Source organism: Pan troglodytes, chromosome 1 (assembly GCF_028858775.2).
Source record: "Pan troglodytes isolate AG18354 chromosome 1, NHGRI_mPanTro3-v2.0_pri, whole genome shotgun sequence".
Lineage (NCBI taxonomy): Eukaryota > Metazoa > Chordata > Mammalia > Primates > Hominidae > Pan > Pan troglodytes.
Genome location: NC_072398.2, coordinates 145,321,457 through 145,340,126, shown reverse-complemented (window position 1 = coordinate 145,340,126; position 18,670 = coordinate 145,321,457). Strand labels below are relative to the sequence as shown.

The 18,670-nt window shown below is 36.0% G+C and overlaps 1 protein-coding gene across 6 annotated transcripts in view; it reads right to left on the bottom strand.

Moving 5' to 3' along the window:
- Positions 1-600: 600 nt before the first annotated feature.
- COL24A1 (collagen type XXIV alpha 1 chain) overlaps positions 601-18,670 on the bottom strand; it is a 404,239-nt gene continuing 386,169 nt past the window's right edge. For 5 of the 6 annotated variants that reach the window (XM_016921775.4, XM_063799997.1, XM_063799993.1 and 2 more), the window contains 5 exons: positions 16,799-16,864; positions 16,024-16,192; positions 8,760-8,869; positions 6,113-6,328; positions 601-2,061 (listed from right to left, as the gene is read on the bottom strand). In XM_016921775.4, coding sequence (XP_016777264.1) covers positions 1,915-2,061; positions 6,113-6,328; positions 8,760-8,869; positions 16,024-16,192; positions 16,799-16,864 — 708 coding nt within the window. In that variant the 3' untranslated portion in view covers positions 601-1,914. Of the gene's footprint in view, positions 2,062-6,112; positions 6,329-6,955; positions 7,924-8,759; positions 8,870-16,023; positions 16,193-16,798; positions 16,865-18,670 lie in introns of those variants that run through there. The other variant, XM_054684583.2, reaches the window with a different exon arrangement.

Below are 18,670 nucleotides of genomic sequence, written 5' to 3'. Positions count from 1 at the left end.
TATATTCTGGATATTAATCCCTTATCAGATATATGATTTGCAAATATTTTATCATATTCCTTGGGCTGCTTCTTCATTTTCTTGATGTGTTCTTTGATGCACAGAGAATTTTTAATATTGAGAGAGTCCAATTTGTCTATTTTTTTCTCTTGTTGACTGTGCTTTCGTTGTCATTCCAAGAAATCATTGCCAAATCCAGTGTCATGAAGGATTTTCTGTGTTCTTCTAAGAGTTTTATAGTTTTAGCTCTTTTGTTTAGATATTTGCTCCCATTTTGAGTTACTTTTTGTATGTAATATAAGGTAAGGGTTCACCATCATTCTTTTGCATGTGGATATCCAGTTTTCCCAGAACCATTTGTTGAAAAGACTGTCCTTTCTCCATTGAATGGCATTGGCACACTTGTTGAAAGTCATTTGATGATATATGTAAGAGTTTATTTTTGTCATGGAAATAGGTCCTATAATCCTTTTGCAGGTATATAAAAGATACTTCTTAACAATATAAATATACATAACACAGAAAGGCTATGCCAGAGGGGCTATCATAAATAATAAAAGCATATTGTAACAAAAGAAGAAAAACAAATACCACCCAAAATTATTTAAAGCACATTTTTATTATAGATAGGTTAAGTGTGGTTTGCTGTGGCTAAAGATATATTTATAATGGATGAACGAGCTTTTCTAGATACCAAGAGGTATAATATTTTTCTTTCAGTATTGAACTAACATTTCTCTGATAACAAGGAGACATTGAACTGGCTGAGCCTATTTTAAATGGGAAAAGACTTTTTTTTTCCTGGATGTTGCTTTAAAGACTGGTAAATTAAAAATTTTAAAGTACTAACACTAAATTTAAGTACAGTGAAAGAAAATCAATGAATACTACAAAACATATAATTTCTACAAAGCAGAAATATAAAGGTTTTATAATTTAAAACAGCAGCAATTTCAAAAAATTTGCTGAATTAAAACTTCACAAAATATATATACACTAAGTATCATTCCAGATGATCATGAACTTTAAAAACAGTATGGCACAACCCCCAATCTGTACCCCAAACCTACTACTAGATGTAGCTGGCCTATAATAATTTTTACAACAATTTAAAAAATAAAACAAAAACAAAGAAATCTAATTCTTTTGCGTACAAGCACAGGTTACAATGTGCTGGCTTTGATTCCAAATACACAAAGAGAATTTTAAAATAAAACAAGGACTTCACATAAATAGTTTTACGTGTTATTAAGTGTGTGACCAAACAAATTAAAATAAGTACTAACAACCAAAACATATCTTGATGTAACCAGTACATACACTTTTAAAGAATGACAAAGATGAAAAAGGAAATAGTCTATGAAAGCCATAAGCACCTTGTTTTCGAAAGAGCACCAAGCAACACAAAGAGGCAACACGTAAGAGGTAGTGTATCACCGGCTAAGATGTATATGCCCATCGGGGACCTGAATACAGCTTAGTGTTTTGGAAAATAAGACATATTAGACTGTGGCTTGTAATTTTTAGACAGAAGCAGTGCACATTTGGAAGCATTAGCCAGTATTGCTCCATAGTGCTCTGCATCTCCAGCTGTCTAATGGGTACTACGCACTCAGTCAAAAATATAAGATACCCTGAAGAATTCCGTATTTATAAATTTTTAGTTCTAGGGAATTCTCTAAGAAAGCTGAGATCAATATAATTTTTAAAAGAATTAAATACTTTATCAATCATAGTCCTTTAAAAATGCCTTTTCTCCTTCTTAGGAGGAAGTCTGTTCTTCCTGAGATTCTTTAAGATTTAGCCAATGCTTTATTACATGCATTTCATAATGACTGTATCTGTCTGTCTTATTTCTCCCTCTGCAGCAATTACCTGGCCAACAGCCTGAATTCGGGAACTAATTCAGAGACTTTACAGAAAGCATACAGAACTGCTGTCAATGTAATACTTTCGTTCAGTTTTGAGATGAGGAAGTTTTTGTACTTCAATCACTGGAAGTTGATTAGGTTCCTGGGTGTGAAAAAGAAATGTTGCCTTATGCCAGCTGCCATCTTGAATCTGTAAAATAAGAACAAAATGCTTTCATATGCATTTCATTAGCAGTCACTTTCAGTAGACAATGCCTTTCACAGATAATGTGAACTTGTTTTAAGGATTAGAGATAACGAATAGAAAGTGCCTAGAACAATGCTCAATAAATGGTAAAATTGCTATTATTAGTTGAAAACCTGGACTTATTCCTTTCCCTAGAATGGCACTGTCTGTTCTAATTTTTCACTTCCAGAGGCTAAGGCCAGGCTTCTGCTTCAACTGTCTGTGAATTATTGGACCAGATATGAATTAAAAGGCTGTAATACTCCTAATATGAGTAATAACCATCTGTTCTGTATTCCTTTATTTGGGACTGATACCTCAGGATGGATATTTTTCTTTGATAAAAGGGAACGAGCTATTTCAACCTCTGTATTTTAGGTAGAAAATAAACAGAATCACCTCAGTCAGAAATAGTTAAAATTATAATTATGTGCAATCATCTTTTAGGTTTCTTCCCCCCCGCCCCATTCTGTAGCTCTCTATTTATACAGTTTCCCTCTTTCTTCTCTTTTGTGTCTAATAAACTCTGTGGAACAAAAACATATCATAAAACATCCTGTGATTAAGATTCAACCAGACACAATAGAGAAAAACAATTGATGAGTTTTGTGGAGCTGTTACTTAGGAGCTAATTCACTTATTCACAGAATTATCATGATATAAATTTTAAATTTTGAAGGAACTTTAGAGATTATTTAAGCTATAAATTTTATTTTAAAGTTAAGGCAATTGAAGCTCATTGAAAATAAGTTACTTGTTTAAAGTCATAAGCTTGGTATGATAACAAGACCTAAAATTCTGTGTATGAGGCACTGTTAGATTCATTCATTAAGTCTTTTAAGCAATATTTATTGAATACTAAGTATATTTAGCATAGTTGAATAAGATGTAACACTTAGTGTTCTTACAGTGCTTGTGAAATACACGATGAATACAATAGTTCTGGCTTCTAAATGCTAGTGGCTTATAAATCTAATTGAAGAGAGTAAAAACATAAACAAATAACCACAACAAAAGACCATCTATAGAAAGTACAATGTAAAAAATGTAGATAGTGAGTAAATTCCTCATTTCTAACTAGAGTACTCAGGGAAAGCTTCATGAAAAAATTTGGAATATAGATGGGCTTTAAAGTATGCCTAAAATTTCCACTTGATAAGTGAGGTACAGAAAGGCATTTCAGAGAAAATGAATGGCTTAAGCTGAACACCCATACATATACACACACAACAACAACAACCACAAAAAACTAAAAAACAGATGGGCAAGTAGAAAGTGGCTGTGAAAATTAGCTTAGCATGGCGTTTAAATTCACGGATTTGACCTGGGACAGATTTTGATAGAAATTCTGGTACTCTCACTTTCCCCACATATAAAATGGGAATAATAAACACCTACCTCACAGGCTTGTGAGGATTAAATGAAGTTTCAATCAAAAGTCACTAGCAGTACAGTAAGGCCTGGGCTTTGGAGTTCTCCATGCCTGGGATTTCTTTCTTTTCTTTTCTTTTCTTTTTTTTTTGAGACGGAGTCTCATTCTGTCGCCCAGCTGGAGTGCGTGGTGCAATCTAGGCTCACTGCAAGCTCCGCCTCCCAGGTTCACGCCATTCTCCTGCCTCAGCCTCCCGAGTAGCTGGGACTACAGGTGTCTGCCACCATGCCCGGCTAATTTTTTGTATTTTTAGTAGAGACGGGGTTTCACCATGTTAGCCAGGATGGTCTCGATCTCCTGATCTTGTTATCTGCCTGCCTTGGCCTCCCAAAGTGCTGGGATTACAGGCATGAGCCACTGTGCCCAGCCATGCCTGGGATTGATTTCTTGTTCCTCCTCTAATTAGCTGTATGACTGCGATTATCTAATTAGCTGCATTACTTTAACTTTTATTTATTTTTTACTTTAATTTTTATTTTACTTATGCTAATTTTACTTACTTGCTAATTTATTTTTAATTATGCTAATTGGCTGCCCTACTTTGCTCAAAATAACCTTGAGCAAGTTCTCTGTGCCTTTACTTTCATACCTATAAAATAGGACCAATAATATATTCTTTACAAAGCTGTTATTATGAATAAAATAATTAATGTAATGCATGGTCACTTAACATATAATAAAACTCCCAATAAATAGTAGTAGGAGCTGTTGATATTATCATCCCTATTATTATTGTAACAGATGAGTTTGACCATAGTTTACAACAGACAGCCAGTGAAAGCGCAATCTAGAAAAGCAGGCTGGGGTCTGGTTGTTGTAAGCACTCAATGGAGTTGATAAGTTTGAATTGTGTCTCAGAGGTACTAGTGAGTCACTGAATGTTTCTGGGCCCAACTGTACAAGTTAAATAAATTTGTTGATGATACTCATCTCTTCAAATATAGATAATAAGATATATATACTTCTATTTGCTTATGATTTTTCAAGCACTATTTTCCTGGAAATAAAATGTTATGAAAAAGTAGAGTAACTTGGAAATGTTGAGATACTAAATCATGGGCTTCATAGTACACAAAGATAGGAAATGAAGCTACTTAAAATAATTAATGATACATATATAAAGTGTACAACTCCATTCTCTAAAAGAGGGGTCAGCAAACTCTTCTCTAAAGGGCCAGATAGTAAGTATTTTACATTTTGTGGGCCCTGCAGTCTCTGTCATACCTACTCAACTCTGCCATTGTAGTGCCATAACAGCCATAGATAATAAGTAAATGAATTAAGGATGGCTGTGTTCCAATAAAAATTTATTCACAAAAACATGGAGTGGGCCCGACTTGGTCTGTTGAACATAGTTTGCCAACACCTGCTCTAAGAAATAGTGTTTTAAAATTACAGATTTTTCATAGTAACTGTCATTTAATTTTTTTTTTTTTTGAGATAGAGTTTTGCTCTGTTGCCCAGGCTGGAGTGCAGTGGCACAATCTTGGCTCACTGCAGCCTCTGCCTCCCAGGTTCAAGCAATTCTTGTGGCTCAGCCTCCTGAGTAGCTGGGATTATTGGCGTGTGCCACCATGCCTGGCTAATTTTTGTATTTTTAGTAGAGACGGAGTTTCTCCATGTTGGCCAGGCTGGTCTCAAACTCCTGGCCTCAAGTGAACCACCCGCCTCAGCCTCCCAAAGTGCTGGGATTACAGATGTGCCCCATAGTGCCTAGCCCCATTATTTAATTTAATTTAATTTAATTTATTTTTTTTTTGAGACAGAGTCTTACTCTGCTGCCCAGGCTGGAATGCAGTGGTGCGATCTTGGCTCACTGCAATCTCCACCTCCTGGGTTCAAGTGATTCTCCTGCCTCAGTCTCCCAGGTAGCTGGGATCACAGGTACCTGCCACCATGCCTGGCTAATTTTTGGATTTTTAATAGAGACGGGGTTTCACCATGTTGGCCAGGCTGGTCTTGAATTCTTGACTTCAAGTGATCTGACTGCCTCGGCCTCCCAAAGTGCTGGGATTACAGGCATGAGCCACCATGCCTGGCCCCACTATTTAATTTTAATGGAAAAAAAATAGGCTACAATTCAAATACTTACTGGTGGGGCCAGTCAATATGTAATTATACCCATATTTGATATCAGGTACAGGGATTGACAGAATGAAATAAAACTCACTTGCCTCTATAACTTGCCTTTTATGCAATAATGAGATGTAGAATTACAGCAGTGAAAACACATGAAAATATTTATCCAAATACACTATCTATTTATCATTTATCTATCTGTCTATCTATCCATCCATCCATCCTGGTATAATTATTTCATATAGGGAATAAAAATTAAATTTACATCTTAACACCTGTTTTGCATGCAAAAATCTAAGACCAATTGGTATGACACAAGTTGATAAGGTATTATATAAACAAATGATTGATTCTAGAAAATGCAGTTACAAGTCAGGCACATTAAAACTTACTACCCTTCTGTATCTGCAGTTTGTAATTAAAGTCTCTAATTATCCTAATTTTATGGTTTTATCAATTTTAAGTTAGTTATATTGAACAATTCTAAAAGTGCCATTTCCTTACCTTGCAGTCATCTGAAAGCACTTTAGGTTCAAGTAGAGTGTTTACTTTAAAAATCTGGCCATTCCATCCCTTGAAACCAATAGGCAATCCTGGGCCACTTGTTTGTGTGCTTGTCCACCTTGGGGTGTTTAGACAGTGAATGGTGATGATATGGGTGGCTTCCGAACTCAGTAAATGAAGGAAGTTCATCTGGACTTTCCCAACTCCAAACTCCAACTAATGTCATAGAAATGATATGCAGGTTATAACATGGCAATTGAGAAACTTAACAGTTCAGGAAAACCTGAGGAAAAGTCCTTCAAAGGCAGCCTCCAGAAAGCTCCTTTCCTTGGAACTGAAGTGCCAGTCAGTGGTGTGCTGGTAAATGTCTAACCACTGCTTCTTGGAGGAAAAACCATGATTTATAGTATTTCCTGACTCCTGTGGTAGAAGCACTCCCAAAGTGCTGGGATTACAGGCATGGCTGAATTCAGACTACCAAGGTGAGGTCACTGAACACGGCAATGGGAAGAAATGTTAACAAGTGGCTTTCCTGAGGCTATATGAATTGGCTCCAGCATACCATCAGGCTACTACATATAATATCAATAAAATAAAGATAATTTTCACAGTATATAAAGTAACAATTTGCTTTTGGTTAATGCTTTAATACTTTTTTTAATAAAAATCTGAGATTCTGTCTCTGCCTTCGAGATTTTTTTTGTGAGAGTTTCCAAAGATGAGTTACAAGCTGTAACAATAATTTGGTTGAGTAATTTTAACTTTGAGAGCCTTAACGGACAAGGACAGAATCCTATTCTTTGTGTTACCAGCCCTTAATGTAGTTTCATTCACACAGTGAATCGTCAATAAATATTTATTGAATGAATGAATGAATGCATAAACAAGTATTAACTAATATATATATTAGTTAATATATAGGACAATATCAGACTTAAGAAGACTGACTGCACGTTTCCCAGGCTTGAACAGGAAGGCAGATTTTCCTATAGCTCTAGACATGATTATTATTATTTTAGCATTATTCAAGCAGGGATATGGTCATAATGTAAGTGAACAGAAATAGTTCCTACTGAGGAATTTGTACTGATTTCCAAGCATAAAGTTAGAAAAATATCAGTTACGAGGTAATGTAGAAGAAAAACAATAACAACAAAAAGAAAAACAGAAAGAAAAAACAAAATGAGAGGAAAGGCAAAAGAAGGGCATACACATGGAAAGATAATAAGGAACATTAGATTTTAAGTAATTCAATTCCTTCATTTTACAGATTAGAGTCAGAAACTTGCAAACAATATTTAAGCTTTCTGAGCCTTAATTTCCTTGTCAGTAAATTCGGGTATAACACTAATCTGGCATGGTTGTTATGAGGATTAAAAATGACAAATGTAATTTACCTAGCATTGTTCCTGGCACAGAGCAGGCCCTCTGGTGGATCACAGTTTTATTCCCTAGGTTCATAGAATAGAGACTAGAACCCCAGTCTCTGATTCCAAGTCTACTATTCATCCCAGTACTTCTCTGGTCTTCCTTGGGTTGAGTTTATGAATCAAAGAAATGAGAGAAGTGATTTGGTCAAGGAAATAACTAGAGTCCACTTCCCCACTGCTCCTATTTCCTCTGCACAGTTCACACAGCCCCATCTTCTTTCCTTCTATGATAATCCTATGCCAACTTCCACTGGAATGAGGATGATGATGTGGATATTTTGGAAGTAGGACTATCATGCTGCTCTTTATTAGAGGTTCACGATTCCCTAGGAATGGAAGAATCCTTCCCTCTTCTATTTCAGGAGTGATAATGGTGAATGCCTATTAAAATAAATTGATGGAATGCCCTGGTTAATGAAGAGAGGTGTTTTAGGAGGAGAGGGCGGTTCAATAAGAAGCAGCTAAAGAGATTGAATTTTATCTGCTGTCTTTTTATGATGAACAAAACACACAATAGGCACATGTATCCGTTCTTTGTCAATGAGAAATTCTTGATCATATATCAAGCTGGTTTAATCAGAAAGAGAAAGAAACATAGTTTTGGTTTCAATATATGTTATAGGTACAGCTAGGATTTAGGTTTTATAAATATTTGTTATAACTCCCAGTGTTATAATATATGTTAGTTTAACAAACTAACATGCATTCGTTCTAAACGTTTGATTTATAGAATTATTCATGAAAGAAGTTTTTAGTAGTATTCTGTGGATGTTTAAGAAAGGTTATTATGTGCCCAATAACCATAAATAGCAAGATTTTGTGGCAAATTCTTTTTTAATGATTATAACATAATTTTCAGCAAAACTTCAGGTAACTGATTACTGGTTACAAACACTAGCTGTTTAAGAAATTTCTAATGTGTGTGTATGCATAAAAACATAGCATATGTTGCACAATTTTAAAAGGAATTTAAAAAACATGATCAGTAGGGTAAGGCAAACTAAGCCAAATAATAAAAAGACACAATCAAAATGTCAAGATTTACTGTGATTAACTAGTTTTAAAAAATAACATATTTATTTCTCATACACAATAGAGAATAATCTTTGCTTTCATTCTTAAAATTCATAATTATTTAAAATGATAGAATTTTAAACATAATTTTTCACTGATACTGTGCAATATAACGACATGTGTTCTAAAATTCAGTAACATACCTTTGTTACAGAAACAGGAGGTAAGCATGTCTGGCCACCAGCACTGAAATTGCAGAAAACCTCAATGGCATCTGAAGGACAGCCAAGATTTGGGTCAATCCAGTATTTTCCTAATAATTTATAGTAAAACATAAAGTTAAAGTTATTAAATGCCATAATCCTTATAATTTCTTTTTTTTTTTTTGAGAGAGAGAGTCTCAGTCTGTTAGCCTAGGCTGGAGTGCAGCGGTGCGATCCTGGCTCACTGTAACCTCCGCTTCCCGGGTTCAAGTGATTCTCATGCCTCAACCTCCTGAGTAGCTGGGATTACAGGAATGGGCCACCACACCCGGCTAATTTTTGTATTTTCAGTAGAGATGGGATTTCACCATGTTGGTCAGGCTGGCCTTGAACTCCTGACCTCAAGTGATCTGCCCACCTCCACCTCCCAAAGTGGTGGGATTACAGGCGTGAGCCACTGTGCCCGGCCACATCCTTATAAATTGTCATGGTACTTTAAATACATATTATCACAGTTTCACCTGTTAAAAACTTAGAAGATTATATATTTACATTTAGTGAATGAATGAATGCTGCATTATGTAAAATTGATACTAAAAATGCTGTATTTTTCACATAACTATCAATTTCAGAGTGTTTCATAATTTTAATCAATTATGATTAAATTATGATAAAATGATAGAATAGCTGAATTGATTGCTTCATTCTACAGATAAGAAGATGTGCTCAGCAACTAAAAGTGAATTGTTTAGTTACATAGTTAACAGAAAAGTTGAACTTAATGAAGTATATGTGTATATTTCTGTTATACATCATTACAGTGTTTCAAACGAACATTTTGTTTTATAATAGAAACAACTTCCATCTCTTGAAGGAAAAATATATCTTTATGTATAATACTGATAAGTAAAATAAAAATATGAGAACATTTTTGTTTTCACAAAAAAATCATACAATTAAATGTTTATCATTTTTGTACTCTTTCAGATTTTCCCACTATCACTCAGTGGGAAAAACTGAGGTCCCTATAGCTAGTGAAATTCTACCAGTCTTTTCTCCACTGAGTGCCCAAGAGAATAAAACTGGGCCTAAACTCAGACTACAGAAAATACTTAGACTGAAAAGCAATGGCCTAGCATCTTAATTCCAGACTAATAGACTGAGAGTATTAAAATAGCATCTTATTCCAAATACAAAGGACAGGAATTTTTGAATAAGGCAGCCCTGTTTTCCTGCATTAAAAAGGCAAGAACATTCAACGGTTTTTGTTAAGTCATTTTTTCTACAGTAGGCAGAAGTCCTTGTTCATTCCACTTTTATTCCATAGCAAAGATTCCTCTAGCTCATCCTGAGTTTCCTCTAGCTTCCAAAACATCCTCAAATATTCTCCTCTCTACTATTCTACTAATCCCTCAAAATGCTTACTTGCTTAATTGGTAGCTCAAAGGGTAGAAATGGTCCTCAGCTGCAGCAGTGTTCAAACTTTAGTGTGCATCAAACCGTCACTAAAACACACATAGCTGGGCCCTACCCTTGAGAGTTGCTGATTTATTAAGTCTGGGGTGGGGCTTAAGAATCTGCATTTCTAACAGTATCTAATTCTGGTCCAGGGATCACATTTGGAGAACCACTGATATATTGAAATACAGAAGAAAGGGGTGAAGGAGGTCAACCATTCCTAGTCCCTTATCTTCAGAATTTTGAATATTTCATAAAGTTTTTAGAAAGTACAGCTGAATTTTTCATCAGAATCTGATGAGGGCTTCCAGTCTTACCTAATGGAGTAAACATATATCTTCTTTCACCTTCTCTTGTCTTCCAAGAAATACTATCCTACTACTATATGAGCTAATAAAAAAAAATTCTTTATAAAAGGTTTTCCATCAAGCAAATTTTATTGTTATATGGGGTGAAATGCTTTGAATTCAGGTGTTATATTCTATTTGGGTAGGGGCTCCATAATTTCTTTCAAGGTATGCCAAGCTAGAGATGAAGTCCTATACCATGACATATCTTTTGTGAGCCTAAATGTTCTGACTCAAAACTAGCTCTTCCCTGAGGACACTGCTTCTCTTGTAGCCTCTACAGTGTTGTGCCCGAAGGTGGCAAGGCACCTTTCTTGCTCTTTGTTGCTACTTACAGACCATTCTTTGCACTTTCTCCCTGAAAACACTCCATATTGAAATTACTATAATCACATTATATCATTCATTAGTTCCTCATGGTGTAATCATTTACTATTTTTCTATGACAATTTTAGCTTTTTATCACTTTCAGAAAATCTACTTATGACCTAATTCTTGGTGATTTTAAAGCCACATAGATGATGCTTTCAACATGTTGGCCTTCCGTTCCTTGAATTGTATCCTCCCCAACCCTCTTACTTTTCCACCAATGATCTTGTACCCTCCCCCTACCCTCGTACCTTACTTTAACCATTAACTTCCAAGGCCATATCCTAGCTTTTGTTATTACCAACAACTGCATCTCCTCCATAATTTCATTTCTCTTCTCTTTCCAGTTCACTCCCTCTAGTGTCCTAACTCCAATAATTCTTCACTTTCATCAGGACCTACTATCACTTTTTCATTGCCCCTAATGATCATATGTTCACTTCCCTTCTTACCCAGCTTAAAAATCCACAGTCCTTTACTATAGTAATGTCCTTATAAACTTCCTTACACCCTTGCCCTGCCTCATTTCACTCTACTTGTCTTATAAATCCCCAATCCTACGTAAGTTTCTCCCTAACCTGTGCCTATACCTGCACAGAAAAAAGTGGTAGGAGAAAAACACAACTGTTGTGATGGGCATCCTTCAAATTCAAATGTGTCTGTAAAGCTGCTAGACAGTAATATGGTGTTTCCAGAGTTTATTCCCTCTATCACTAAGATAGTTAACTATCTTACACCTATTCATTCGTTCTTATCCTCAACTGATAAGCTTCCAATTTCAATGAGACAACTGAAGGAATCTGAAGAAAATTTATGTAACTTATATAAACTCCCACTATCATATCTACCCACATGTCTGTGCTTGTACACATATATTCTACCTTCTCTCTCTTTTTGAAATAGGAATTTCTCTCTTGCTCTGTTGCCCAGGCTGGAGTGCAGTGGCATGATCTTGGCTCACTGCAACCTCCACCCCCTGCAGGCTCAGGAGATCCTCCCACCTTAGCCTCCTGGGTAGCTGGGACCACAGGCACATTCCACCATGGCTGGCCAATTTTTGTATTTTTAGTAGAGATGAAGTTTCACCACGTTGGCCTGGCTGTTCTCAAACTGATCCGAAAAAAATGTTGGCCTGAAGTGATCTGTCCACCTCGGTCTCCCAAAGTGCTGGGATTACAGGCGTGAGCCATTGCACCTGGCCTGCCTTCTCTCTTATTATAGTGAATAAACTGTGTTCCTATAGAAGAATTATCTTAAGGCCGGGCACGGTGGCTCACGCCTGTAATCCCAGCACTTTGGGAGGCCGAGACGGGCAGATCACGAGGTCAGCAGTTTGAGACCAGCCTGGCCAAGACGGTGAAACCCTGTCTCTTCTAAAAATACAAAAAAAAAAAAAAAAAAAGATTAGCTGGGCATGGTGGCTGGCGCCTATAATCCCAGCTACTTGGGAGGCTGAGGCTGTAGAATCGCTTGAACCTGGAAGGTGGAGGTTGCAGTGAGCCGAGATCGAGCCACTGCACTCCAGCCTAGGCACAGGGGTGAAACTCTGCCTCAAAAAAAAAAAAAGAAAAGAAAAGAAAAGGAAAGAAAGAAAGAAGACTTATCTTGTTCATTATACTTGCAGATTTAAATTCTACTTCTTTTCTCTCTTTTGAGTCTGCTTTCGTTGTCTGCTGTTTCTACTAGTTCTCATTCATGGTGTTGTGTCAACTTGTGTGTTTGGTTGTCGATTGTGTGCTGGGCACTGCATTTTTGAAATTATTTGTGGAAATAGTTTGAGTTCTAGGAAAATGTTATCTTTTATAGAAGATTTTTGTTTGTTTCTGACAGTATGTGGGAGTTCCAGCACTTTGGAACCATTTTAATACAAGTTCAAAGTTTGGGATTTTCTGAGCTATCCAGATGATGTGAAGCAAACCTACAATCTGTATGAATGTTCGTTTTCTTCCAGTTTATCTTTACTACTAGAATGCAGGCCTTTGAAAGCCTAAGTCCTCACCTTTGGTGGGCCACAGATTCTAACTTTTGACCCCTACCTCCTGAAGCCACCAAGCTTCTCAACATGCTGGGGGCAAAAGTAGCTCCAAATGTTGGGTTCACTTTCTGCTGTCTCCTTTAAAGTCTCAGCTTGAAAGTTCATTGCTGTTTGTTATTTATTTTATGCTTTTAACTTAAAAAATTAATTTAGCCAGGTAATATCAATTATGTGCTTCGTTACTGGGAATGAAAAGTTCCTAGCATTATCCTTTTCTCTTAAAATCTGATAAGGTTTTAACTACTACCATTCCTCTAAACTGCTCTTGATGAAGGTCCTTAATGATGTCTGCATTGCTAAATTCAGTAGTCTTCCTCAGTTTTTGCTTTACTTAACGTGGACCCAGTTAATCCCTTCCCTCCCTCCTCCTCTGGCAAACATTTTCTTTGCTTGATTTTCAGGACACCACATCCAGTTTTCCTCTTATCTCAGTGATAGCTGCTTCTTAGTTTTGTTTGCTAGTTCGCCCTCACCTTCCTGATCTTTAAACATTAGAGAACCCTAGGATCCAGTTTTTAGACCTCATTTCTTTTTTCTTTTTTTTTTTGAGACAGAGTCTCACTCTGTGGCCAGGCTGGGGTGTGGCGGTGTGATCTCAGCTCACTGCAATCTCGGCCTCCCGGGTCAAGTGATTCTCCTGCCTCAGCCTCCTGAGTAGCTGGGACTACAGGTGCGTGCCACCACACCCGGCTAATTTTTCTGTATTTTTAGTAGAGATGGGGTTTCACCATGTTAGCCAGGATGGTCTCAATCTCTTCACCTCATGATCTGCCCACCTCTGCCTCCCAAAGTGCTGGGATTACAGGCATGAGCCACTGTGCCTGGCCTAGACCTCATTTCTTCCTTTACTTACTATCTATGTAGTCTTAAGCAGTCTTAAGGCATTAAATACCAATTAAATGTAAATGATTTCATAATTTTTACCCTTACTTAGGATCTCCTTCTTGACCTTGAACTTGAGTAGTCAACTACCTACTTGACATTCTTACTTGAATGTCTAAGAGACATCTCAAAGTAAATATATCCAAAATTTTACTCCTGATCTTTTCTCCAAAATTGCATCTCCTGTTAACAACATCCCACCCTTTTATAGAAAAAAAAAAAAACCCTGAGAGTCATCCTTTACCATTCTAGTTCTCTCATAACCCACATCCAATCTATCAACAAAAACTGCTGGCTCTACCTTAACCCATTTATTCCTGAGGTTGTAATTGTTTTGAATTTTTGCAATCAGACCTTGGTGATGACCTTAAGAAGTAGGATATAAATGACTCCCACATGCTTAGCATTCCAATAATGGAACGCTAAGCATAAAGCATATTCAAGAATCTAACCATTTTTTACCACTTCCCCTGCAACCAACTCTAGTCCAACCAACCATCATCTCTCCTGGATTATGTCAATATCCTTCTCAGTGGTTTCCCTACCTCTACCCCTGTCTTCCTCATTGTATTTGCAACATATTAGCTAGAGTAATATTTTAAAAATCTGAGCCAAATTATGTCACTTCTTTGCTCAGCAATTTCCAATGGCTTCCCATCTTATCAAGAGTACAAGCTAGAGACTTCTGAGTAGTCTAGAGGGTCTTGCATAATTTGACTTTTTGATATCTTTCTAATTTAATTTCCTATCATTCTCCCCTATATGCACTCTCTTCCATTCATACTGGCTTTCTTGCTAATTCTAAAACATGCTAGGTATACTCAAAGACTCAGGGCTTTTGCATTTATTCTTTGTGCCTGGAAAGCTCTTTCTCTAGATTTCTTGTGGCTTGCTCTCTTACCTCCTTCTGATATCACCCAAGTGTCACATTCTCATAGATGCCTTATCTGATCATTCTATTTAAAAATTGTATCTTGTGCTCCACTTCCTATCAAATCTCCCTTCCCTGCTGTTTTGTTTTTCCTTATAGCACTTATGATATCCTAGTGATGAAAGTATTTGGGGGGCGTAAAGATTTTTTGAACACTGCACAATCCACACCATTTAGCTATTTCTCTTATAAGGAAGGTAGACTTTGAATTACATTTCATACTAATTTTGTATGTCTTACAACATCTTTGTTCCTTTCAATTCTACAGAATTACACTTTTATGCCCTCAAATATGGGAAAAAATCAAGCTGAGAATTATTATAGGCAACTACAATTTTAGTATTATTTTAGTTTTTATATTAATCTAGGGCAGAAAAATATCTTTAGAAGTGTTTGATTAATGTAAACAAAATGAATGTTTTCATTGAAGTTCTAGAACGGAAGCAGATGTTTTGGACATGTGTGTATGTGCGTGTTTGTGTGTGTGTGAGTGCATGTATGTGAGACATGTATATACAAACAAAATTAAAATGACCACAGAATAACATAACATAGCTTTTTCAAAACAGCATTTTTCACATCAGCACTTTTCAAATCACACATTTTTTTTTCAAACATGTCACTGTGTTAAAACTAGAGTTTGTAGCAGACAAGGTTTCCCCTGTTTAACTGATGACTTACTCCTCTTGATTTAAAACCTTTCCTTGGTTGTTCTAATCTAAATTCATTTTTGCACCTCTGGCTAATGAAATCGGGGCATCTGTGTTGAGATTAGACACTTCCAAGAATGACAAACTGCTCCCATCTTCATGGTCATGAATTCTAGAAGGCGACATTTAAATTCCATTTTGTATTTTAAAAAACCCAGACTTTTAGGGAGTATGGTGAAGGAGATGCTATAATATATTTATTTATGTTGCTAACTTTGGTAGTCCTGACTTACCAAGTTCTGATGAGTGCTACTGTCTGTTAATGCAAAGGTCAGGTCTATCTTTCTTAATTTTTAATATGAATATGCTGTATACCAAGTACAAAATATAAGCAAATGATATAGCTAGGGGTGGATGACATCAGAATCATGTCTCCCTCATAGAGAATTTTATTCTTGATGACATTAAAATGGCTTCTGCCAGGGTTTTATCAAACTAACTATGATTTGGAGTGAACACATTACAAATCTCAAACACACTGAAATGATGAAATGAAATTCACTATCAGAGTTTGAGGTAACCAAGAACTTACCATCTGATACTTTTTGTTCACAGTTAAGTAAATCTTTGCAGATTCGTGCTGGGTTATCTCGTGTGCCAAGAGGATTCTTGATGCTGTGCAATAAATTGCTAAGGTAGTTCAGGGTTTTGAATATCTCTTCACTGTGGTCAATTAAAGTCACTTCAGTATTCTGGTAGCTCTGCCAAGTCATCATAAGAATTATATAAGCAAAAAACTCCTGAGGACCAACACGGGCCAAGGCAGGAGAAGAATGTGTTTCCATTATGTGTAGTAAGTTGTGAGTAGAATGTAAAGAACAGTTTATATTTAAGCATAGGCATATGTGTATGCTTTAATAACCTTAATCTTTTAAAGAGGTTAAATTCACATTTGCAAGTTTAGTTTTCAAGCTAACATAAGAATTGCTATGTCTACTGTATTATGTTTTTAAAATTACACATTGAATCATTAGAGTTTAAATAAATGAGTAGTGATAATATATATATCTCATTTTAAGAAACATGGCTAACCTCATTTAACTACTTTCTTGGATAGTACCAAATTCCTTACAAATAACAGTACTACATTTTTTATTTAGATGTTTTCCTTACAAAACATCCTACGCATATATTTCTGTTTAATTATACCAAAATCACTTACTTTGTTCTTGAGAATGGTTTCACATTTTCAATCTGTTTTAAATACAATCTTTGAGATAATGTCACATTTTGGCCTCCAAAAATTTTCTCTGTTTAATTGGTATATTGAGAGACAGTGCCAATATAAATAAAACCAGATATGTTACCTCCATCTGTAGGGCAGTATTTGATTCAATCAAGGCTTGAATAGCAGCATTGATATCCATTTGCTTCTGTGTAAAACAAAACCATTTGAGATTAGCAATAAGATCAACACTGAGTGCCCTAAAGTAAAGGCTGTAAATTCTGAAAGCACTGCTGTTAAAGTATACCAGACTTATTATCTGAAGGGGTTCTGTAACTCTTATGGTTAGACAGATTTTGCAAATATTGCCTGGCTATCTGAAAGGACAATATGCCACCTTCATCCAAATCTCAAACGTCTCCTAATTAAAATAGGACCAGAGTCTACAGTCCTCAGATGAAAAACTATTTGTTTCTGTTGCCTGAAAACACACACACAAAGTTCCTCAAATGGAAGAGAATAAAATATGATCCTCTCAGTTAATAAATTGTAAAGTGAAGAATAAATAACTGTAGCAATTTTTAACAGTTACATTCTTGGAAGGAGTAGAATAAAATACTACTGTCCTGAGGTAGTCACCACATTAATTTAATCTGATACTTCTGCGGTTTTAAAAATAATTTCTGAAGTTGGAAAATGTACCATGAGTCCCAAAAGAAATAATACAGAATGAAATCAATCTCCTCTTGCATTTAATAAAATATATTTTTAGAAAAAGACCGAGCATAACCATTAGTAAAAGTCTTTTTTTTTTTGTAATTCTTTAAAAAAAATTATCTTAGAACAATGAAGCATGAGTTGGGAGAAGGTTCTGGGAAATGGCATCTGTGTAAGTGAAACAAGCAATTTAATTTCTTTCAGTCATTGTACTGTGAAGACATCTTTTTACTTGAAGGCTGCATAATAGAAACTGTATTCAACAGATATCTCATAGTTCATGGTTGGTAGTTTGAAAAACTATTTAAAATGATGGAATAATCAATAAAATGTACTCTCCCTTGCTTCAGCATGTGTTGTTCATACTGGAAAATAATTGACTCATTCTGCATATATATACTGCCAAACACTGTGATATATATTGAGGATAAAATGGTAAACAAAAAAGAAACTTGCCCTTATGGAACTTAAATTTAGAGAGGAGATAGGCAATAATTAAATTATCTCAAAAATCCTAATTACCAATTGAGATACATGCTATGAAAGAAAAGTGCACGAAACTATGAGAGAAATTAGAGAAATTAATCAAATCTGGAAAATGTAAGAGGTTGGAAGGAATAGGTCAGGGAAGGCTTCCCTGAGGTAGTAAAATTTGAACTGATGTCCAAAGAATAAATAAGAATTGTTAGGAGAAGGGGTAGGAGAGCTTTCCAGGCAGAAGCAGCAACCTGGCACAAAGGCCATGAGACAGAAGGAGCATGGACTATTCAAGTAGCAAAGAGGGTAAACCTAAAATATTCTCTGCAGATTAAATAATTATGACCATCCTGCTTGCGTGAATGAGCAGATTTTGGATATGGGTCACACAAAAATATTGGCACTAAATATGGGAAACTGAATTAAGGGCTAAACCATAGCCACCTTTATGTTGTTCACTTGGTCCCCTGCTGGTGATTAAGGGTTTTAATTAGAAAACCTAGCATAGTGGTTCTCAAACTCTTCAGAATCAGAATCCTTTTGCACTTTTAATAAAGGATTCCTTTATTATTAGAGGCCTTACAAATTTTTTGTTTATGTGAATTATAACTTTTTTTTTTTTTTTTTAATTTGAGATGGAGTCTCGCTCTGTCACCCAGGCTGAAGTGCAGTGGTGCGATCTCGGCTCACTGCAACCTCCGCTTCCCAGGTTCAAGCGATTCTCCTGCCTCTCAGCCTCCCAAGTAGCTGTGACTACAGGCTTGTGACAACACACCCAGCTAATTTTTGTATTTTTGGTAGAGATGGAGTTTCACCATGT